This window comes from Pan troglodytes, chromosome 7 (genome assembly GCF_028858775.2).
Source record: "Pan troglodytes isolate AG18354 chromosome 7, NHGRI_mPanTro3-v2.0_pri, whole genome shotgun sequence".
In the NCBI taxonomy this organism is placed as follows: Eukaryota; Metazoa; Chordata; class Mammalia; order Primates; family Hominidae; genus Pan; species Pan troglodytes.
In genome coordinates this window covers 101197214-101222204 of record NC_072405.2, presented here as the reverse complement: position 1 = coordinate 101222204, position 24991 = coordinate 101197214, and the positions used below count along the sequence as shown (strand labels likewise).

General features: G+C 31.8%; 2 protein-coding genes across 3 annotated transcripts in view; one reads left to right on the top strand and one right to left on the bottom strand.

The window, feature by feature from the left end:
* C8H8orf88 (chromosome 8 C8orf88 homolog) overlaps window positions 1-22031 on the top strand; it is a 27212-nt gene extending 5181 nt beyond the window's left edge. The window contains exons 2-6 of one of the 2 annotated variants that reach the window (XM_519853.9): window positions 27-125; window positions 1885-1958; window positions 9388-9463; window positions 19673-19779; window positions 21472-22031. In XM_519853.9, the coding sequence (XP_519853.2) occupies window positions 53-125; window positions 1885-1958; window positions 9388-9463; window positions 19673-19779; window positions 21472-21495 (354 nt within the window). In that variant the 5' untranslated portion in view covers window positions 27-52 and the 3' untranslated portion in view covers window positions 21496-22031. The remainder of the gene's footprint in view (window positions 1-26; window positions 126-1884; window positions 1959-9387; window positions 9464-19672; window positions 19780-21471) is intronic. The other variant, XM_016959660.4, reaches the window with a different exon arrangement.
* Window positions 21086-24991, bottom strand: part of NECAB1 (N-terminal EF-hand calcium binding protein 1) — a 169187-nt gene continuing 165281 nt past the window's right edge. The window contains exon 13 of the mRNA XM_009455618.5: window positions 21086-24991. Coding sequence (XP_009453893.3) covers window positions 24963-24991 — 29 coding nt within the window. The 3' untranslated portion in view covers window positions 21086-24962.

Genomic DNA, 24991 nt, shown 5'->3' with positions numbered 1-24991 from the left:
TAAAAATGTATTTTTTCGTCTTCTAGTATGGAACCTCAAGGTCTTTGTGACAATGGAAACCAAAAAATTAATTGGTAAACCGCTTCAACCAGCAAGACCTGTTCGTCATCTGACTTCTCCCCCAGGTGAGTAATAGATTGTACAGTTCTTTAAATATTAATGTATTAATGACTAATTAGTATTTGAAAAGCTAAATAATATATAAAGCAATTGTTTCAGGTGGATATTTAAAGAAATAATGAAAACTAAGAGTTTGTAAGTATTACTGAAGGAGAAAGATTCATAATTACCTACCAATCTATAATCTACCAGACCAACAAAAGTAGGAAGAATAACCCTTGACTGAAAGTAACTTCCTGTGTGTGTGTTTTTTCTCATGTCTCATTTTTGTAGGCTTCTGGCTTCTGGTCAGAGTGATACTCCCAGTACAAACTGTGCCCTGTGATTATGATCACTGCAGGGCAATCATGCTGGAGAGAGAATTTAACCTTTTAAAAGAATAAGTACATAACTAAATGCCAAAAAAAAAAAATTAGCACAAATCTTAAAGGTTCTGTAGTAGTTGTGTCATACTTGTGCTCTGATAGAGGTTATGGCTGTGTTTGAACTAGAACAGGTCTAATTTCAAAATATCTATTTTAAACATTCTAAAATGTTTTTCTTTTGCCCATGAAGCTATTCTTTTGGAGAAATTCCTGAAATACCTGGTATTTAACTTCTAAATTGGAATATCAGTCTTTTAATTCTGTTCATTACTTGTTGCTAGAATGGCTTCTGTGTCTACTTTAGGTGATACACATATAACTTTTTAAACTTTTTCTTAGTCTGTGTATTCAGCTGAATTAACTTACTACTTATAAATGGGAAAATATAGATACTTTGTTGAGTTTACAAATGAAGCAAAAAAGGTAGAAGTGGCACCAGTTTCTATCCTGTGTTCATTTTCCCATCATTGGATCCTTCAAGGAAGATGATAATCTCCACTTTTGGTTATGTTTGCTCTCAATATGCCTGTGACTTATGTCAGCTAAATGAAATTAATGGATCTTCTGGGACCATAGCTGAATAATGCGATTCTGTATACTTCTGGTGCAGTGGAAGCGGTTGTGCAGGGTCAAGTCTCAAATTTTATCCTAAAGGAAAGAATGTAAAACAATTGCAGCAGCTCTTTTCTGTGACCAGACTTTCTCCAGCAACTCCCACCCCCCTTCATCTCTGCAGATCCAATTTTTCACTGATTTCTCTCCAAGGTTGTTACATGGAAGAATGAGAATGAGAGGGGATGCAAGGTGGGCAGGTAGCCCTGGTATCTTATTTAGTTGTACCTTCTTAAGATCCAGACGCAGAGTAGGGAATTATTAGGCAGAAAAGTCTAGTAAATCAGAAATTAATTTTGGTGTTTCTTAACACGCTTACATACTCCCTGGCCATCTCAGATCTCTAAAGGAATCACTACGTTTTCTTTTAGATTCAGTTTCAGATTTAATTACTTCATGTTGTGAAACCTATGTGATACCCCAAACCTATTCCGTTTGCCCTAGTACTTTCTCTAAATCTCTCAATAAGCATACTGCTTATCAAATTGTATTATAATCATTATATATGAACTTGTCTTTTAAAATAGACTGTGAAACATTATATATGAACTTGTCTTTTAAAATAGACTGTGAACTCTTATCTCTGAACTCTTTTCATGTTTGTATGTCCATCCTTTTAACACAGCATCTGACATTTCATAAGGTTGGATGAATGTTGAATAAATGAACTATCAGAACACATTTCAAAACAGTGCCAAGAATATCTTGGATACTTAAGCTTTTTAGTTGATTATATTATTTATTGAAATAATAGATATATGAAATTGTTTTCTTCCTCTCCTAACAGGAGCAGTGTTCCCTTTCAACTTTCAAAATGAATATCCATGCAACACTCAGTGCATACAAAGTGGAGTTAGCAGAGTAAGTCTTAGAAATTATAACAGAAGGAAATATTATAGATTGGAAAGTAACATGTGTTAGATGGCTATTATGTGCCAGATACTATGCTTATATACTTTATAAAAATTTATGTACATATGTTAAAGATAATGTAACACCCATTTATCTGTCACCCAGCATTTTTAAGTCTAAACATTTTGCTATATTTGCTTTAAAAAAGTTTAAAGAAAAACAACTTCACATATAGTTACAAACTCTATATATATGCTTCTACCATGGTATTTCCTTCCCATCCTGCCCATAGATAACTATCCTCAATTTATTTTTTCCATGAATATATTTGTACTTTTGCTATGATAAATATAATTGTTTTATTTGTTTTACGTAAATAGGATTTTGTCATCTTTGCTTTAACATTTTATTACAAATTTTAATTTTTTGACTAAGTAAATTAGTCACAAAGTTTAAAATTCAAAATATACAAAATGACATTTATTGAAAAGTTTCCCTCCAATCTCTGTCCCAGTCTCCTATTTCCTCTGATCAGAAGTAAGCATTGCACCAGTTTCTTAGCCAGATGCATTGTACCAGTTTCTTACCTAGATACTATTTCTTTCTCTCTCTGTCTTTTGTTTTGTTTTGTTTTGTTTTTGAGATGGAGTTTCACTCTTGTTGCCCAAGCTGGAGTGCAATGGCACAATCTCGACTCACTGCAACCTCCACCTCCAGGGGTCAAGCGATTCTCCTGCTTCAGCCTCCCGAGTAGCTGGGATTATAGGCACCCACCACGACGCCTAGCTAATTTTTTTTTTGTATTTTTAGTACAGATGGGGTTTCACCATATTGGCCAGGCTGGTCTTGAACTTCCAATCTCAGGTGATCTGCCTGCCTCGGCCTCCCAAAATGTTGGGATTACAGGCGTGAGCCACTGTGCCTGGCCTCTAGATACTATTTCTTATCCAGGAATAGACTATGCATGCACAACCATAAGTATATTTGTAAATGGAATACTAGGCAACTTTACAATGAATAAAGCAGTTAAATATGAACTGATGTAGAACAATCTTTTAATATATGTGACTATACCACATTTTTTTTCCATTTTCTGTTGATGGGCGCTTGTTTCTATATTATAATAAATGCTATTGTGACTGCCATCTATATGTTTCATTTTTACATGTTTGAGAAGTTTTCTGTGGCATAAAGTTAGAGTAGAATTACTAAGTATTCTTAATTTCAACTTTTAGATACTGCCAAATTACTCTTCAAAGCGATTTGTATGAACAGGGGCTCTGATTTGTCTACGTCCTCACCTTACTATTGTCAGACTTGAACATTGGGTGAGACAGTGGATGAGAAATTATATATTTTGATTGGTTTTAATTTTTAATTCTCTATTACTTGTGAAGTAGAGCATCTTTTCATATGTTTAGTTTGACCATTTGGATTTCCTCTTTTGTGAATTGCCAATTCAAATTATTATCCCATTTTTCCAGGATTTTATTCTTTTTGATTTATATGCCTTTAAAATATGTTCTGGATTCTAATTATTTTTCTTATGTGCATAAAAATATTTTCTTTTCCAGGAATATGGTCTGCTAGAGAGTCATTTTTTATGTGGCATTTTTTGTTTAAAAGTTTTAAATATTAATGTAGTGATATTATCAATGTTTTTCTTTAGGATTTCACTTTTAAAAAGTCTTCCCATTTCCAAAATTAAAAGATGTTTTCTATATATTCTTCCAAAAGCTTTGAAGATTTGCTTTCATATTTAGGTGTGTAGTCTACCTCAAGGTGATTTTTTGGATGGTGTAAGATAGAAGTCTAGTTTTTCTCCTATAAGCAACTGATTGTAAAGCATAATTTATTGAATAATTCATCCTTTCCACACTGATTTATAGTGGAATCTTAATTATATAATAATTTTTCATATAGATATATCTGTTCTGGGCTCTTTATTCTGTTCTAGTGATCATTTTTGTATCTCTGTATAATCAATATCATGATATCTTAATTACTCTGGCTTTATTATGAGTTTTCTATAAGTCATAGAAATGTTGTATTTGTTCTAGCAGCTAACATTTCCCTAATTAAATACAACAGTAATATTCATTACTTTTTGGAACCATTGACCTTCTTTCACTTTATATGTAAAAAATTAATATGTTAACATTGCAGTTTTATAGAGAAAAATCAAATTATGAATTATATTACTTCTAAACGTACAGTTTTGTCTGCTGCTTCAATTATAATGCAAAGGCTATTAGAACCTATGTTAGAGATACTTGATATATTTTCAAACCTACCTTTATTGAGGTATAATTTACATATAGTAAGGTGAACTCATTTGTTCAATGACTTTTGAGAAATATTTATCCTATGTAATGAACCCCACAATGAAAATCTTCCATCTTCCTCCAAAATGTCCTTATATCCCCTTGCAATAATTTACCACTTACACTTAACACTAACCCCTTGCCCTCCTTCTTGCCCCACACATCCACTGATCCACTTCTTTTAATGATAAGTTAGTTTTTACTGTTCTAGAGTTTCATATAAATGAAAAATATAATGTATATTCCTTGGTGCTGGGTTCTTTTGCTCAGCGTTATGTTTATGAGATCCTTTCATGTTGTATATATCAGTAGTTGTTTTTTTTTTTTAATGTGGAATAGTGTCCTACTTTAAATATACAACAGTTTGTTTATTCATCAGTTGACAACATTGGATTGTATCTAGTTTTTAGATATTATAAATAATGCTACTATAGACTATCATGTACAAATCTTTGTGTGGAAATACACATACTACCCAGGAGTGGAATTGATAGATCATATAGTAAGTTTGTTTAGCATTATAAGATATCATAAAATGTTTTCCAAAGTGGCCATTTTACCTTCTCATCAGTAATATGAGGGAGCTCCAGATGCTTCACAGCTTGCCAACATTAGTATGGTCAATCTTTTTATTTTTAGCCATTTTAGTGTGTAAGTAGTGGTATCTCATTGTATTTAAATTAACATTTTCCTAATGTTTAGTGAGATTTGGCATCTTACCATGAACTTCTTTGACATCTGGTTTTCTTTCCGTTTTTCTTTCTTTAAAAAATTTTTTTTTGATGGTGTGTCTGTTCATATCTTTTTGCCTATTTCTATTATTTGGGTTGTTTGTCTTTTTATTATTGAACTGCAAAAGTTCATTGAAAAATCAGTATATCATACATGCGTTAATTTATTTCAAAACTATTATGATCTGTTGATTTATGTCTATCTTTATGTCAATATTACACTTTATAGTCTACTGTAGCTTTATGATGTCTTGAAACCAGGTTGTGAAAGGTCACTAACTTCGTTTCTAAAATTTATCTTTACAATTCTAGGTCTTTTGCATTTGCATATAAATTTTAAGTGAGCTTGTCATTTTCTACAAAAAGTCTATTGGCATTTTGATTGAATTTATAGATTAATATGGGAAGAATTGACATCTTATGATCTATTAACATGACATATCCCTTGATTCTTTGTATTTTCCAGCATAGGGCTTTTGAACATCATTTATAAAATTTATAAGTGTTTCAGATATTTCGATACTGTTGTAAATGGTATTTTTTGTAAATTTTAAATTTTACTGGTTGGTTGCTAGGGTTTAGAAAAATAATTGATTTTGTATAGTGATTTTGTTAAACTCAATTATTAGATCTAGCAACTTTTTTTGTAGAGACCACCCTTACATTCTTGTGCTTATTATGATGATAATTTTACTTTTGTTTGGACTGTAAACACACAATCATTACTAATGTTTTTTTTCTTTCTGTGTTATCTTTTAACTTTAAAAACCAAAAGAAAGAATTTTATTTTACTTTCATTTATTGCCTTTCTAGAACTTTTTATTTCTTTGTGTAAATCCATGGCTCTGTCTGGTATTATCTTTCTTTATGAACAACTTCCTTTAACCTGTTTTTCATTATTTCTTCATAACAAAGTATTTGAAAATTTTGGCTTAAAACAATAGCTTATTTTTATCTTTCAAGGTCTCCTGGGATGACTGGACTCAGCTGGCCCTATCTCACTTTAGTGTAGTCATGTAGTTGCAGTTAGTTAGCATCGAGGACAGGAAGCACTTAAAGGCTTGACTGGACTGGATGATGAAAATGGCTCACTCACATGGCTGTCAATTAATACTGGCCATTGGCTTGGAGCTCAGCTGGTACTATGAACTGGAATGAGCACCTACAAATGGCCTTTCCAAGTGGCTTGGGCTTCTTATAACACTATATGTGGGTTCCAAGACTAATGTTCAAAGGGACAGGAGATAGAAGTTGCCAGTCTCTTAATATCTGGGACTGGAAACTAGCACTGTGTCACTTCTGAAATGTACATTGATAGGAGCAGTCATAGATTTTGCCAAGATTTAAGTGAAGGAGATACAGAATGTACCTCGTGATGAGAAGAGTATCAAGAATATGTGGCTAATTTTGATCTGTTTCAGAGTCATTTGGATTTCCTCTCCTCTGTGTTACCATTTCTTGTCCTTTGCCCATTCTCTTCTATAGGCTTTTTTATTTTTTTAAAAATTGTTTTCCTGGGAGCTCTTTTAGGTGAAACCATTTAAGATACAAATTGTAATTTTTTTTCCTGTTTACCTTTTGTCTTTTGATATTGCCTAGAAATCTCACACTTTAACTTTTCATTCTAGGAATGGAGAGTGATACGCATTTGTCTCTTTTATTCTCTTTCCTAATCTGAGTGGTATACATTTGTTTAAGACGAGTGACAAGAGGCTGGGAACATTCTTGCTATAGAATATAAAAGGGCCAGATGGGGTGCTCACACTTGTAGTCCTAGCACTTTGGAAGGCTGAGGTGGGAGGATCACTTGAGCCCAGGAGTTTGCGACCAGCCTGGGCAAGGTAGCAAGATCTTGTCTCTACAAAAACTTTTGAAAAGTAGCTGGATATGGTGGTATATGCCTGTAGTCCTAGCTCCTCAGGAGGCTGAGTTGGGAGGATGACTTGAGTTCAGGAGTTCAAGGTTACAGTGACCTATGATCACGGCACTGCACTCCAGCCTGGGTGACAGAGCAAGACACTGTCTCAAAAAAATACAAAAAGTCTAAATAGAAAATCTGGGCATGCATATTGGGGAATTGTGCCATTGCAAAGAGCACTTGATTTGAATAAAATTATAAGAAACTTGATGCTTATCCTGCTTTACTCCTCTGTTTAACCTTTTCCATTTCCTGAACTAGCCATATTTTCCTATGCTCTTCAGTACAAGGCTATTCCTTTATTCCATAAACATTAATTTTTCATCAGTTTGCCAGGCTAACTCCTACTGATCCTTCAAGAGTCAGTATAAGCATCATCTCGTATGTAAAGCCTTTCCTGGCATTTCTAAGCCAAGTTCGATACCCTGACTCAGTCCTTTTATTGTACTTTCTGCATATCTTTATTACAGAGCTTCTCAAATTTTATTATGATTTGCTCTTTTATTTTTCTGCCTTTTAGTTTGTGAGTCTCTGAGAACAGATACTGGAATGTCATGTTCATCTTTGTATTTCCTTACACAAAGCACAGTGCTTGTCATGTCATAGGCATTCTGTGTTTGTTAAATGAATGAGTTCAACAGGTCCACTACTACACATTTGGCACCTTTGCAAGAATTAGAAGAGGAATGAAAAATTATAGAAAAATACAAGTTTTCTTTTTTTTGAGTAAGATACTTTGCTGCTCTCTGCTAGAAAATATACAGCATTTCTGTGGTGAATGGTAACCCTTTAGATGCATACCCTTCACAAATTTACATAGTAGCCTTGAGTTTCAAAACCTAGCTCAGCTGTTTCTTATCTGTGTACTTTTGGCTTGGTCACCAAACTCTTCTGGTCTGATTTTCCTTACCTATAACATAGTGATCATAGCACTTGCCTTATTCCTTATAGGATTATAATTAAATGAGATAACATATAGATAATCACTGTATAAAACTTTTTGTAGGTGTACTTTTTACATGCTATTATTTGAAATAATCAGTATCTTAAGTTTTTAATATGTACAGACGTGACAAGGTACAATTTTACCTTCAAGTTTGATTTTAGATCTTGCATTTAAGTAGATGTTACACAGTTAGTGAAATGTGCATCTGCTAAAATTTCTGGAGGCAAGAAATTGTTTTTTTTTTAATTTTTAGAATACCATTTTATAGTTAATTAAATACAACAGTCTAGAAGAACTTTGGAGAACCCAAATCTTAGGCATTTTCCATTTTTTCTTCTCTACTTAAAAAGCTCTACTAAAACTTGATTTCTTTTTACATTCTTGTTTCAAGAATTTTCTACATTCTTGTTTCAATAGTGTAGAATTATCTCCATAGACTTTATTGTGTCATAGCATTAGATAATTAGTCCTACTGCCTTTAGGTGGAGTAGTTAGCATTCACAGAAATTTAAGGAATGGCTTACAACTTGTCAATATAATGATTGATGGAGCAGAGATATTTATTTTTAAGGATAGATGTCTCCAAAGAAACCTACCTTCATGATTTACCTTAATTCAGGGATGGTTTGCAAACTGATTTTCATCAGCACAAGAGGAGATAATCTCTCAGGGGTAGATAGTATTAACCAAGTTTGTAAAACTGGTTTATAAAATCAGAACACCAATTATTTTATAATGAGAAATCTTGATGTCTTGCGTTCTGGGTTCCTCTTATTGGTACAACTGGTATATTGTTTACTTCTAGGGAGATTAATGGAAAGCTAAATTGAATCTGAGTATGTCTTGGTGAGCATGGGATCAGAAGAAAAAGATTTAGGTAAAAATGGATTTTTAAAATATCATCAGATTAGCTTAGCCAATCTTATCATAAAGATGGTCTTGCAAGTGAGACTGGAAAAACTCTGCACTAAGGCGTCTCTCTTCAAGACATAGAGCTCTACCAATGTTTCTGATTTTCTTCCTCTCATTGGATACATCAATTTTTCTTATTTCTCTTATTTCCAAGGCATTAGGTGAAACAGTCCATGGGCTTATAAAGCGACATCAGTCTCTACTTCAGAAATTAAAAAAGTAAATACTCTAGTATTATTGCAGAATTTTTGTGAATAAAAATGTGTTGTTTTCATCAATTAAATTTTCTGAATGGCATTTTTGTCAAGAAAAAATACTTTTAATGGCTATGGAATTATTTATGTTTAGGACAATAAAATTCATCTTTAGTTTTATATTCCTTTTCAACAATAATTATAATAATGCCAAAAACACTGTAGATATATGTGAATATATTTTGAAAGATGTTTTTGTCACTCATTTTAAATAAGCAGACTTATAATGATTGCTTATTACTTAGCTCCTACTAAATGCATTTATTATTAGGAAAATATTTTTGGGTAGTTAAACTAATTATATAAAATTTTAAAACCTGAGTTAAAAAGTTTATTTTCTTCATGTTTAACAGTGTAAGACGAATGGAATGCAAGCCTTTTCTCAAGGTCTTAATGAGCAACAGCAACAGCAGTCTCCAGTTAAAAAAGGTAAAATTTTATCATAATTCCCAATTTTATCATTGAATGTCTTAGCATTCATATAAAGTTAATATTACTTTATCACTTAGATGCAAACTTATATGAAATTTTATTATATATTTTTAGATTGATTTCTATCTGTATGAGTCAGGCTACCACTTTGACTGCTTTCAAGGAGAGACCAGAATACAATGGCTTAAACAAGATAGGAGTTTATTACTAGATTTTCTATATCACGTAAAATTCTGAACTGTTGTAATGATTTTGCCCTGTGGAGTTTCTATTTTCCCACTGTTCTGTTATCTTATTGCTATGCCATCCTCAACACATGGCTTCCATCTCATGGTCCCAAGATAACTGCCTCTGCTCCTGCCATCATGTTCCTGTGTAGCCATTAGGAAGGAGGAAAGGGGAAAGGAAGTTTCCCTTAAGAGTATGACCCAGAAGTTGCACATAGTACTTCCACTTACATCACATTGCCAGAACTTGGTCATACTGTGCCTACTGGCAGGGTAGACTGGGAAACATAGTCTTTAGCAATACAGTTAATTCTATTACTGAAGCAAAAAGAAAAAACTGCTCTAGGGGAGAACCAATAGTGTCTCCCACACTAGCTATTTTAAAAATAAAATAAAATGATTTTAGTTTCCAAATTTTTGTCAATTAATGTATGTAGTTTGAAAGTTTGAAGTATGAAAAGACCATTAATTTTTTTCTTCTAATATTTATCCTCATATTTCTAAATACAATTATTTCCAAATTCCTTAATTTTTGAAAACTTTATATTGACGTTTTATCTTGGTAAATGAGAACTTACATCTTTCACATCAGTTTCTTCACTTCTTCACCTTTTCATCTCCCCACCACATAGTTATTTCACAAGTTTCAATTAAAGTGTTACTCACTCTTTATACTACTATGACTGTGTAAAATATAACTGCTTAGCCAAGAAGTGCACATCTCCCTTTTCATGCAATTTATTGTTTTTTCTAAAGCGAATGTTTGCCTTATTTTTCTATGTTATCTATTGTTAACTCTTTTACTAAAATGCTCCAACAACTCTGTCACACTTGTTTTATACTATTTATGCTCAAGTATATCAGTTCTTTTTTTCCTTACATGGGACATTCCTTTCAGAATACTCCATTATCCTATTCCAATATGGACTAGTTGTTCTTTAGTACTAATGTGCAGCTATTTTTCCGGAGTGGACTTTTGTTATTATCTTGGGATATCCCTTTATAATCCTTTGGTTTCTTTTTTAAAAAATTGAAGTGGAATTCACCCAGTCACCATTTTAACCATTTAAAAATGTACAATTAAATGGCTTTTAGTACATTCACAATTGTTGTGCAACAATACTACCAATTTCAGAACATTTTTATCACCCTAGAAAGAAACCTCTTACTCATTAAGCTGTTACTACTTTCTCTTCTCTCTGCTTAGGCCGTGTAGTAGACACTAAGCTATTTCTGTCTCTTTGGATTTAGCTATTTGGTCATATCATATAAATGGAATTATACAATTTGTCACCTTTTTTCAATTTATTTTTTAAATTGATATATAATAGCTGTACATATTTTATATCAATTAAAATAATTGAGGGCACGTGATATTTTCATAACTGTGTACAATGTGTAATGATCAAATAAGGGTAATTGAGATATCCATCACATTTACCTTTCTCTTGTGAACAATATGTGACCTTTTGAGTCTGGCTTCTATCACTTTCCATAAGGTTTTCGAGGTTCATCATGTTTTAGCACTATTAGTAGTTTATTCCTTTTTATGACTAAATAATATTCCATTGTGTGGATTATGCCACATTTTGTTATCCATTTCTCAACTGACGCACATTTGAGTTGTTTTCACTTCTTGGCTATTGTGAATAACATTGCTGTGGACATTTGCGTACAAGTTTTTGTTTCAACACTTGTTTTCATTTCTCTCAGGCATATACCTAGGAGCCGACTTGCTGGATCATTGGTAGTTGTGTGTTTAACATTTTAAGAAACTGCCAAATTGTTTTTCACAGCAGTTCTACCATTTTACATTCTTAGTTGCAAGGTACTAGGGTTTCCAACCTCTCAATATTCTTGCTATTATTATCTCTTTTTATTATAAGCAATCCTAGTGGGTGACAAGTGGTATCTCATTGTGGTTTTGATTTGCATTTTCTTATGATTATGATACTGTTTTTTCGTGTGCTTGTTGGCTATTTCTATTTCTTTTTTGGATAAATGCTTTATTCAAGTTGTTTAACGATATTTTAACTGGGTTGTTTGTTATTGAGTTGCAAGACTTCTGGATATTAGACTCTTATCTATTATCTATTATTCTCCTTCCTGCCACCGTTCTCCTTCCAGTGTGTGCATATATATATATATATATATATATATATATATATATATATATGTTGTCTTTTCATTCTCTACTGGAGATTGTGTTATTCTCTTGATAGGGTGTTTTAATGCACAAATTTTTTAGCTTTGATGAATTTTAACTATTTTTCCTTTTGTTGCTCGTGTTTTTGGTGTCATATCTAACAAATCATTGCCAAATCTAAGGTCATTAAGATTTACCCGTTTCCTTCTAAGAGTTTTATAGTTTTAGCTCTGGCATTTAGGTCTTTCATCTATTTTGAGTTAATTTTTATATATGATGGGAAATAAAAGTCCAACTTCATTGTTTGTCATGTGGGTATCCACTTGTCCCATTGTAATTTGTAAAACAGGCTATTCTTTTTTCATTGAATGGACTTGGCACCTTTGTTGAAAATCAGTTGACTATAGGTGTATGTGTTTAATGTGTTTATTCCTGGACTCTTAATTCTGTTCTCTTGTTTTATATGCCTGCCCTTATGTCAGTACCACATTTTTTTGATTACTATAGCTTTGTAGTAACTGTTAAAATTGGGAAGTGTAAGTCTTCTAACTTTGTTTTTTCCAAATTGTTCTGGCTATTTAGGGGTCTTTGCAATTCCATTTGATATTTTGAGATCAACGTTTCCATTTCTGCAAAAGAGGCCATTAGAAATTTGATAGGGATAGCATTGAATTTATAGATCACTTCGAGAGGAATATTGCCAACTTAACAATATTAAATCTGACAATCCATAAATATAAGAAATCTTCCCATTTAGGTATTCTTTAACTTCTTTTAGCAATATTTTACAGTTTTCAGTGTACAAGTCATGTACCTCCTTGGTTAAATTTATTCCTAAGTACTGTATTCTTTTTGATGCTATTGTAAATGGAATATTTTTATTATTCATTGATCATATATAAAATAAATTTATTTCGTGGGGGACATTACTATGAATTTATGAAAATGAAAAACATTATGAGAATATTATGAACAGTTAGTTGTATGCCAAAAACTAGATAACCTAGATAAAATAGAAAAATTATTAGGAACACAGAATTTACCAAAACTAACTCAAGAAGAAATATAAAATCTGAACAAACCTATAGCAAGTAAGAAGATTGAATCAGTAATTAAAAACCTCCCAACAAAGAAAAGTTCAGGACTAGATTGCTTCTCACCAGTAAATTCTACTAAACATTTGAAGAACAATTAACACTAATCCTCAAACTATTCCCAAAAAAATGAAGAGGGGTAACACTTCCAGTGAGGCCAGTATTATTCTGATACCCAAAGCCAAAGACATCAGAAGAAAAGAAAACTGTAGCCAATATCCCTTCAAATATAGATACAAAAATTCTCAATAAAATACTAACAACTTTTTATTATCAACATAGTAAAAAGATTATATACCATGTCCAAGTGGGATTAATCTCAAGAATGCAAGGGTGAGTCAACATATCAAAATCAGTAATAATAGACCACATTAACAGGATTCAGGGGAAAACACATGATCATCTCAATTGAAGAAAAAGCATTTGACAAAACACAACACGCCATCAAGAACAAGATAAGGGTGCCCACTTTCACTGTTTTTTTTTTCAATGTTATGTTGAAAGTTCTAGCCATAGCAGTTAGGCAAGAAAAATAATAAATGGTATTTAAGTTGGGAAAGATGAAGTAAAAGCATCTCTATTCACAGAGAACACAGTCCTATACAGATGTTCCCCAATTAGGATGGTTTGACCTATGAGTTTTTGATTTTACGATAGTTCAAAAACAATATCTGTTCAGTAGAAACTGTACTTTTCTCATGATGCTGGGCAGCATCAGCAAGATGCCACTCCTAGTCAGCCATGCATTTTCATCTTTTGCTATTTTTAACTTATAATGGGTTTATTAGGATATAACTCCATTGTAAGTTGAGAAGCATCTGTGTATATAGAAGATCCTAGAGAATTCACATAAACTATTAGAGCTAATAAAAATAAATTCAACAAAGTTGCAGGATGCAAGACCATTGTTGTTTATTATTTTAGTAATTTGAGTCATTTTTTTCCTAATCAGTCTTGGTAAAGGTTTTTTAGTTTTTATCTTTTCAAAAAACCAACTTTTTTTTTTTTTTTTTTTTTTTGGTGAGTCGCCTAAAGACAGCAGAGACTTGGTTGGTGAATTCTTTATTATTATTATTATTATTATTATACTTTAAGTTTTAGGGTACATGTGCACAATGTGCAGGTTAGTTACATATGTATACATGTGCCATGCTGGTGCGCTGCACCCACTAACTCATCATCTAGCATTAGGTATATCTCCCAATGCTATCCCTCCCCCCTGCCCCCACCCCACAACAGTCCCCAAAGTGTGATGTTCCCCTTCCTGTGTCCATGTGTTCTCATTGTTCAATTCCCACCTATGAGTGAGAATATGCAGTGTTTGGTTTTTTGTTCTTGTGATAGTTTACTGAGAATGACGATTTCCAATTTCATCCATGTCCCTACAAAGGACATGAACTCATCATTTTTTATGGCTGCATAGTATTCCATGGTGTATATGTGCCACATTTTCTTAATCCAGTCTATCATTGTTGGACATTTGGGTTGAAAAAACCAACTTTTGATTTTGCTGATTTTCTCTGTTGTTTTTATAGTCTCTATTTCATTTCTCTTCACTCTGATCTTTATTATTTAGTTCATTTTTTTCTAGTATTTGATTTAGTTTGCTCTTTTCTCCTAGTTCCTTGATGTGTAATGTTAGATATTGAGTTATTTCTTCTTTTTTAATATAGACATTTATAGCTATAAACTATGATCTGAACACTGTTTTTGCTGCATCTCATAAATTTTGATATGTTGTGACTTTGCTTTCATTTGTCACATATTTTCTAAGTCCCCTGTTGTTTATTCTTTGATGCACTGGCTGTATAAGAGTGTGTTTTAATTTACACATATTTGTGAATTTTCCAGTTTACTTCTGGTTTTGATTTCTAGTTTTATTTCAATGTGGTCATAGGGCATACTTTGTATGATTTGAATCTTTTTAAAATTTATTGAGACTCTTTTGTGGCCTAACATATGAGTTCATCCTGGAGAATGTTCCATGTGTGTGGAACATGTGTGCTGTGGTTCTATGTGTGCTTCAGAAGAATGTATATTCTGCTGTTGTTGGGTAAAGTGTTGTATATATGTAATTAGGTTAGTTGGGTTGTGGTGTTCATATTCTGTTTCCTTGTTGATCTTCTGTTAAGTTTTCCTATCCAATATTGAGAATGGGATATTGTAGTCTCCAGTTATTAATGTTAAAATGTCCGTTTCTGTGCTTAATTCTGTGTTTTTCTTTCTGTTGTTGGGTATATATGTGCTTATAATTCTTATATCTTCTTGATGAATTGATGCTTTTATCATGGCATAAATGTCCATTGTCTCTTATAACAATTTTTGTCTTAATGTCTATTTTTGTCTAATGTTAGTATACTCACTTCAGCTCTCTTTTGGTTACTGCTTGAATTGAATATCTTTTACAGTCTTTCAGTTTCAACTTATTTTTGTCATTGGATCCAAAATGAGTCTCTTGTAGACAGAATATAATTAGATGATTTTTAAAAATTCATTCTACCAATCTCTGCCTTTTATAATAATTGAAAAGTTTAGTACATTTATATTTAATGTAATTAACTGATAAAAAAGGACTTAATCCTCCCATTTTGCTATTTGTCTTCTATACGTCTTTTTTTGTTACTTAATTCCTCCATTATATTTTTGTGTTTAATAGATATTTTCTAGTATACTATTTTTATATCCTTTTAGTTTGCTTTACTATATTTTTTATGTTCCTAGTTGCTGTGTTGGGTATTAATTTAATATATAACAAACTAGTTTGAATTAATATCAACTTAGTTCCAATGTTATATAAAACATTGCTCCTATATATATTTCTAAAGTCACCTTTATGTTGTTGTTGTCATAAATTACATCTTTACACATTCTGTAATCTATCAACCTAGATTTATAATTATGCATTTGTACGCACTTGTCTTTTAAATCATATGGGAGAAAAGGATGAATTTCATACTGAAAATTTATTGATGCTTTTATATTTACCTGTGTAGTTACATTTACTGGTGTTCTTTATTTCCTCATGTGGATTTTAGTTGTGTACTATCCTTTAAGTCTGAAGGATTCCCTTTAGCATTTCTTGTAAGACAAGTTTACAAGCAGTAAACTGTCAGTATTTGATTATCTGTGAATGTCTCCATTTCTGCTTCATTTTTGAAGGAGCTTTTGTCAGATATAGATTTCTTGATTGACATGTTTTTGATTTCAGCACTTTAAATATGTCATCACATGACTTCTGACATCCATAGTTTCTGATGAGAAATCAGCTGTTTATCTGATAGATAATCTCTTGTAAGTGATGAATTGCTACTGTCTTTCTGACCTCAAGATTTTCATTGACTTTGACAGATTGATTATGATGTATCTATGTGTGAAGAATCTCTTTTATTGTACAGATAGATGCTCCTTAATTTATGGTGGGATTACTTCCCAATAAACCCATCATAAGTTGAAAATATAATATGTTGGTTATGAGAGTCTTTGGCCCAGAGAGTCTTTGGTCAGAGAATCACCAGTGCTTAAAGTTGGAAATCTTGAATTGCTTTCACATCATCATAAAGTCAAACAATTGTAAGTCAAACCATCATAAGTTGGGGGTTGTCTGCATTCTATTTGTAGTTTGTTGAACTTCTTAGATGTATAGATTCTTTTTTTGTTGTTAAATTTTGGAAATTTTATTCCACGATTTCTTCAAATATCATTTCTTCTCCTTTTTCTCTCTCTTCTCCTGGGACTCCCATTATTTATTTGTTGGTATGCTTGATGGTAATCCATAAGTGTCTTAGGCTCTGTTCATTTTCTTTATTCTTTTTTCTTTCTACTCCTCAGACTGAATAATGTTAATTGAATTACTTTTAAATTTGCTGATTCTTTCTTCCACCTGCTCAAATCTGCTGTTGAAACCCTCTCATGAATTTGTCATTTCCATTATTGTACTTCTCAATAATTTCTATCTGGCTTCTTCTTATAAGTTCCATCTCTTTATTGATGTTCTCTATTTAATGAGACACTCTTCTCATAATTTTCTTTAGCTCTTTGAGCATATTTAAAATAGTATATTGAAAGCCTTTCACAAGTAAATTCAATGTCTTGGCTTCCTTACTGAAAATTTCTATTTCTTTTTTTCCAGTGAATGAGCCCATCCTTTCTTCATTCTTTGCATGCTTTATAATTTTTGTTGTGGTGGTTGAGAACTGGACAGTTTGAATGTTATAAATGTGGCTGCTCTGGAAGTCAGATTTTCTTCCTTCCCTTGGGTTTGTTGTTGCTCTTTGTTGTAGTAGTTGTTGTTAGCTTAGTGACTTTTCCAAACTAATATTGTAAAATCTATATTCTTTGTCATGCATGACCATGGAAGTCTCTGTTCTGTTATCTTAGTGGTCAGCTAGTGATTTGACATAATTGCCTTCAATGTCTAGAACCATACCAAACTGAAAAACAAAGAAGCCCCTCTTTCAGCCTTTGCATAAGGCCTCTATGTATTTTGAGGTATTACCTCAATTCTGCCTTCACCTTCATTTCCTGCTTGGCAGGAATCTGAAAGTCAGCCAGGAGTGAGTGCTTAGGATCTTCTCAAGTTTTTCTGTGAACATGAGCCTAGCTTTGACATGCATGTGGGCTTCTAGAAAGAATATTTGGGATTCTTTCAGTGCCCTTCTACCTCAAAGCATCCTGTTTTTTCAGTTTTTCCTCCAAAACTTTTTGTTATGCCTAATGTTTGCTCCAATTGTTATCCCTTGTCTCAGGTGGAAGCAACTGATACATTTTCCTGTAAATGTTTGGACAAATGGACTCTGGGCAGCAGCTTTAATGCTAGGAGAATTCTTAGTTGTGAAGTACAGGCAAGCTTCTCAAGGTGGTTCCTCAGGGAACTATAAGAAAGGTCAAAACAAATAATCATAATTTTTTGAGAATAAAGTCTGTACTACTCCCTCCAGTTCTGGGAACCTATAAAAGTAATGAGGGCTGTTGTCTTCAAGGCCATGGCCTATCTGGGGGATGGTCCCAGGTAAGTTAAATGCCACAAAATTTTCCCCAAATTTAGCTATTTTTTTTTCTTCACTAAGTATTCCCCTGGTTTTTACAGGCTTTGGGTTAGAGTCCAGGGTTCTGAGAAAGTTGATTCTGACAGTTTTTATGAGCTTACTTGTTGTTTTTGTGGAGTGAAAGACTTTTAGAGTTCTCTACTTGGCTATTTTCCCTGACTTCACTTACCTCCATTTCTTGAATTTTATGTTTTCTTCTTTATTGATTTACGTCCTCATTTTGCTCAAGTACATTCTCCAGGAGTTTCGTGAAAAAAGGGTATTGGGTTGGTGAATTCTTTGAGTTTGCATATTTGAAAATATCTTTATTCTGTTCTCACACTTGATTGATGGTTTGGCTACATAGAATGTTCCAGATTAAGGATGAACCTCAAAAATGTTAAATGAAAGAAGCCAGACCCAAAATTTTTGGTAAGTTAATTTTTCCTCGATGTATTTCAGAACTGTGTATTAGGAACAACACATTAATAATTGTTACCTGTTAGTTGATAGGATGTAAGGATAGTAATTCAACCCTTCTTATTCCTAGTCTTTTCATGTATATCTTTTTATATCCATTTACTTTCAACTTATATGCCTTTATATTTAATATGTGTCTCTTGCAGACAGTATATAATAGGGTCTTCTTATTTTTTAAATCCACTCTGTCAATTTGTAGTCTTTAATGTAATGTTTAGGGGGTCAGTAAATTATGGTTTACAGACCAATTCCTGTTTTTATAAATAAAAATGTATTGAAACATAGCCACACCCTTCATCTATATATTATCTGTGGCGGCTTTTGCTTTTAACAGTAATACATATTTCTTAAAATAAAACTTAGAGAAAAAAAGGAATCTGTTATACTTACCCACCTATTTACCATCTCTTTTGCTCTTCATTTCTGAAGAGTAAAGTTTCCATCTAGTATAATTCCCTTCAGCCTGTAGAAATTCCTTTAGCATTTCTTGAAGATCACATCTGCTAGTGATGGCTTCTTTCAGTTTTACTTTATCTGAAAATGTCTTTCCTTCACATGTATTTCTGAGGGTTTTTCCCCCCACTGGACATGAAATTCTGGGTTACTGTTCTTTTCTTTTAGCACTTAAAAATGTTATTCCATTGTCTTCTGGGACAGCATATAATCTGTCTTGGTGATCGTTTCTGGTAATCATTTCTGATTTGAAATCTGCAGATATTTGAAACATTGTTCTCCTTGAAGATAGGGGCCCTATCTTGGGTCCTATTCATTATTACCTAGCACAGTTCCTGATACATAGTAAGATGTACAATAAATGTTTCTTGAATTTATTTTTATTGTGTTAAGTTTTTAGTATTGATTGAGACTTGATAGACTCATTAAAGTAACATTTTGGCAGGATCTGAATTGCCCAATAGTTATTACTGTGGTTATATTTTATACAAGATCATTTTACTAGACCTGAATAACCAGATGAAAAAAGCCATGCATTTCCCATTTTCTTAATTATATTTCTTTCATTTTTCCTTGGTTACTTGGTTTTCTTTCTATGTAAAAGGAGAATTGGAGGCAGTAGATGCTTTTCAAAGCCTTTTTTCTCCTCCTTCTCTTTTGCATAGACACACAACTCATCATTTTACATAATGAATAGAGGACATCTAGAAAGAAATGAACCAAAAAGTGATCTAGACAGCTCTACATTTCCTAACATTACATTTGATGTTTAATATCTACAGAGAGAATTAAATACAGCAGAGATTTCCTGTTGAAGCTCTCAAGTGTTTCCATCTGCAGAAAAAAACCAGACTTTCTGCCTGATCATCCCATTGTACTGCAAAAACCAGTAAGTAGTTTTCTAAGTTTGTATTGTAATATTATATTACAAAATATTTTTCTTTAACATTTTCATCAGACTCTACCTCTAGATTTTTAACCTTCCTTATTATAAGATATAAGTAATTCAGAAAACTACAAAAATCTAAAGATATAACCAATTATTATAAAGTAACTCTGTTCAAAAAATAGAATGGAATAGCTGTATTTTGTTTAAGAAATATTTTTAATTGAAAGGTCATGAAAATATTATCCCATACTCTAAAAGTTTTATTTTTTCAATTAAATTATATTGTCCACCTGGAATTAATTTTACTCTATGATGTGAGGTGGGCATCAAGTTTTACCTTTTTCTACATAGATATACAGTCATTTTAAAAATATTTATTGAAAGGGTACTTCTCTGACATCTTTGTGGCAATGTATGCATGGTCTGTTAATGGGCTATCCATTCTGTTCAATTAGTCTTTTTATACATTATAACAAATCATCTCATGTATTTTTCTTTAACATGTCTTTGCTATTCTTAGCCCTTTATATTTCTGTGTTAACTTATCAAATTCCATCTAAATAAATACACATAATAAATACATACATGCATCTCTTAGGCTATTCATTGGAAAGGACATGGATTTTGTCATCAGACATGGCTTCAAATTGTAGCTCCATTCTGTGTACCGGTAGTTCGAACTTGGACAAGTCACTTAACCTCATTGAACCTTAGTTTTGCAATTGCTGATAAGGATGATAATCTCTGGCTGTTAGGATTAATAAAATAATGCATGAGATTACTGAGTATGATACCTTTCTCTCATTATGCTTTTAGTAAATGATTCCCATTCTTTGTGGTCTCTACTTACATTTGACTGGAATTTAACTTCCTATTAGAGTTTTCGTAAATACCTTTATATAGGTAAAGGCAGCTAGGACTCTTCTGAAATGAGATTCAGAATATAGGTTACTGAGAACAGTTCGAATGGGAGATATACACTACTACCTTCTATCTCCATTTTTGGTATTCTAATTCTTTGGAATTCATAGTATTTTTTTCCTCAAATTATAATTTTTAAAAAACATTATGTTGTTCATAGTTTATGTTAATATTTATTAAACTCCCTAACTTTAGATCTCTAGCCAATTCTTTTTAAAGTTAATTAAAGCAGGAATTAAAATTTTTTATAATACTTCTCATGCATAAATAATAAAAAATGTACTTGATGTTTCAACTTTCCCACCGGTTCAAAGATCTTTGGGATATGTAATCCATGGTCTGTAAGAATAAATGTAAACTTCAGTGCCATATAAACTATAGTCACTTTTTCATTTGTAGACTTTCCATCTTTAATAACATTTTATTGTGTAAATAAAAGCTTGACATAGACTTTTTAAAACAAACTTGTACATTAGAATTCATTTTACTTGTGATTTACACATTAATACATATTTTAAAGCTAGGTGCCACAGAAACAGAAGAACAGGTTTGGAATACAATTTAATATATTTTAAAATGAGTTACATATATTTTAAAAACATGAGCCATTTTGTTATTTGACAGTTCTAGTTACTTTAATAGTTTCTATGGTAACATGCATTTAAATCTGTAAACACCCGGTACGTTCACGGTATTTGGTTTGATAAACTAATTAGTAAAAACTGTATTCAATCATCAGTTGATAAATTAACTTTCTCTTTTATATTACAGGAAAACAACCAAAGTTTTAAGTAGCATTTTAAGAACAGATGAATTTAAGTTTGGACATCTGCAAATGAGGTGGATCTAGCAACAATAACTGTAATGGACTGTGACAATTCAATTTATTCTTAATTTTGATGGTTGGCTATTTGACTTCTCTAAAAATGAGAAAGAGCTATTTTAAAATATAAAGAATTTTCTAATCAGTTTCAGCTTTGCAGGAGGTTTCCTGCATAAATTGGGAAGTAACACTGGAAAGTAGGAATTTGGTTAGTGAAGTGGGAAGACTGTATATTTATAATTTGCATACTACTTGCAATTTTTTGTTTTTCATCACTTGTAATAATGGAATGGAAATGTAAGCTGTAAAGACTCTCAAATATAAAATATTTGCTACAGTGTATATATGGTACATAATTGCTTGTTGCTTTTAAAGTTGCTTCTGTTGTTCTGCTTCCCACTGATTTCATACCAGCTCATGAATGGATCATTACAGTCTCTCCAGAGGCTTAGAATGATTCAGAATGTTCAATGCATAGTTCTCAATAAACAGGAGGCAGAATTTTTAATGGGTATTTCTTTTCAGATATATGATTGGTCTCTAGGTTTTTGATAATAATATGGTCTTAAATTCATAATTACTAGCAGAGATTGATAATTTGGAAACAATGGTAGTGAATGAAACTGAAGTCGAAAAACGGCTGCTACTTATGTCACTAATCAGACCATATGAATAGCAGAAGTTGAGCAATTTCAAAGTAAAACTGATATTTTTATTTCCAAAGGAATTTAGACATTTGAAAATAATTGACATACATTAAGTTTTAATTCTATAATTTCTTATATATGGATGAACAATTTTTGGGTTTAAGCTTTTAATTCCTAGAAATTATATACATTAAATCTCCTGCAATTTGTCACTCTGGATGTTACTGTTAAAAAAAAAAAAAAAAAAGGGTTTCTTCCAGAAAAATCTGCTGATATATAGGTAAGTGTAAACTCTCCCTAATTCTATTTCTTAGATCCCTAGGTCTATTGGCAAAAAGTTTGTTTCACTGAATTTTGAACTCCTAAACCAGTACTTTTTTTTCACTGTTTTTTGAGCTTGTTTCCTAGATTCAAGCTTGTATTCCATGTTACATTTCCCATCTTGGTCTTTTAGTGACCTCTTTTTTTTATTTTTTATTTTTTAATTTTTTTTTTTATTTTACTACTTTGTTCTTTAGGAAAATGGGGTTTTAAATAGAAAAAAATCTTCGTTAACTATAAACTTATTGTTTAGTTTAAGATGAGATATTTATACTTAGGTCCCAGTTTTTTCTTTTTTTTTCTTTTTTCTTTTTCTTTTTCTTTTTTTTTTTTTGGCCCTACTAGTTTCCTTTTCTACTATAGGTTCCAGTATATATGTGTATGTGAATACACACTCACACACATTCACATACATACAACTCTCACAAACATACACAAAAATACATGTATAATTTGTATAAGAGCTGGCGTCAGAATGACCATATAATTATATTGGTTTGCTTTGTTATTTGCCCATTCTCAAGTCATTCTAATTCTTGTTTCAGAATATGATAGAGCTTATTCCAATTTGGAATCTGCAGATCCCTTCCACTTGGTACTGTTACTGAAAACAGAACCCTTTTAACAAATAATACTACCATGCTACTTTGGAAACTGCCTAGTACCCAAAATATTTGATATGCTTTTTGAGTTGGATACTTAAATACACCAACCAAAGCAATGTTTTGATTGGCTATAATTTGTATTTTTGAAACCATTTACAACAAACATTCTCAAGAAGAGTTTGTATGTCAAAAGTCATTTAGGTTTTAAAGTCTTTTGATCTTTTCTTACTATATACAATCAGTCTGCAGAGACTGTTATGTGTCTGTTTGCCTTTGTACATATATATATAGCTTGTTTGAATAATCATTGTGCATCTCCATTAATGTTGTTCTTTGCTTTGTATATAAATTAAAAGAGTTGACCCAGGTGTTGTTACACAGTGTCTGTCATCCTTAGAGTTGACCAGAGGCACACAAATACACACACACACACACACACACACGTGTATATGTACAATATATCAAAATTTACTACTTATTTCTAATAGAACTATGAAAGGATTTTAAAATTTTATTTATACAGAATGAGAACTGAGAGTATACAAAGGTATTGGTAAAAGTTGCTGTTTCATGAATTAGTTTGAGAAAATATTTTAGGTCAAATTTATATTTAAGAAATAAAATTTTATTAGTTCAATCTTCCTTTTTTCCTGAGTTTTTCAAAGGGGGAAAAATAGGAAAATTTTACCTTATATTTTTCCCCAAAGACTTATAGTTTCAAAGGAATTTATACTAGAAAATAACATGGCTATACATTTTTATATGTATTGTATTTTCGTTAGCAAGGTTTATAACGAGAACAGATTTTTATTATTAAAAATATTTAATTTCTGAGCTTGTTGAGCACAGTGTAGATAGTATACTATCTACAGATAGTTCTGTAGGTAGATAGTTTTAGTCATTCTAGTGTTGAAATTGGAAAACAGATGTCTTCTAATACTTTCACTACTATTTTATGACTTCCCTAAGATTTTGTGCTTGTTTTATATTTCTTAGTTATTCATTTGGGTTAAAATTTTATTTTTCAAGTATTTTGAAATCATTGTTTACATGCAAATATGTATTTTTCATAAGAAAAGTTAGCTGTCTGTATTGCATACCAAAACTATATAGCATAAAACTTGAACCACATTTTTCCAAACAGTCTCTTCTTTCTTGATATATTTAACTTACATAACAAAGAATTATGATGCTAATAAATGACACAATGTTGCTGTATTACTAAATGGTACTCCAACTTATCACAGGATTGTTCACTTTTGAAAAACCAGTCTATAACCTGATACATGGATAGAGATTCTATAGGTTACAGCCAAGGTTGTTTGATGCCTATATACTAACTTTTTAACTAATGCAAAGATAGTAGTCATAGGGCTGTGAGTTGGGTTGGGGATGGAGTAGACATTGTTAAAGAATAAACTTCACTCACAGTTACTTAAAAATCACAAAACGCTGATTTAACCCTTTACAGTATACAACAATTTACAAAATCTGCCCTATGAAGTAATACTCTAAAAGTTTCCACTTTATTTTTTATCATAACAAATTCATTTTCACAATATTATTCCTTTATGCATATGCTTTTTTCCACATATTAGGATTTTGTCACTAAAAGGTTTTAGGTGAGTTACAATGTAGCAAAGCATTTAGCATTAAATATTGAGAATATTAGTGAACTTTGAAAATTGAGCTAAAATTCACATGAATTGATAAAGTTATAGAATAAGTTTTGAAAGAGTGCACTTAGTAAATATACCAAACAAAAATATACAGTAGATTAACAACTGCAGATAATTTTCTAATTGACGTTTTAGATAAGAACACCTGTTTCGCACTTGGAACCATAAAGAAAATGTCTAGGAACATCTAGTTGTTGTTCAGGATCCACCACGAAG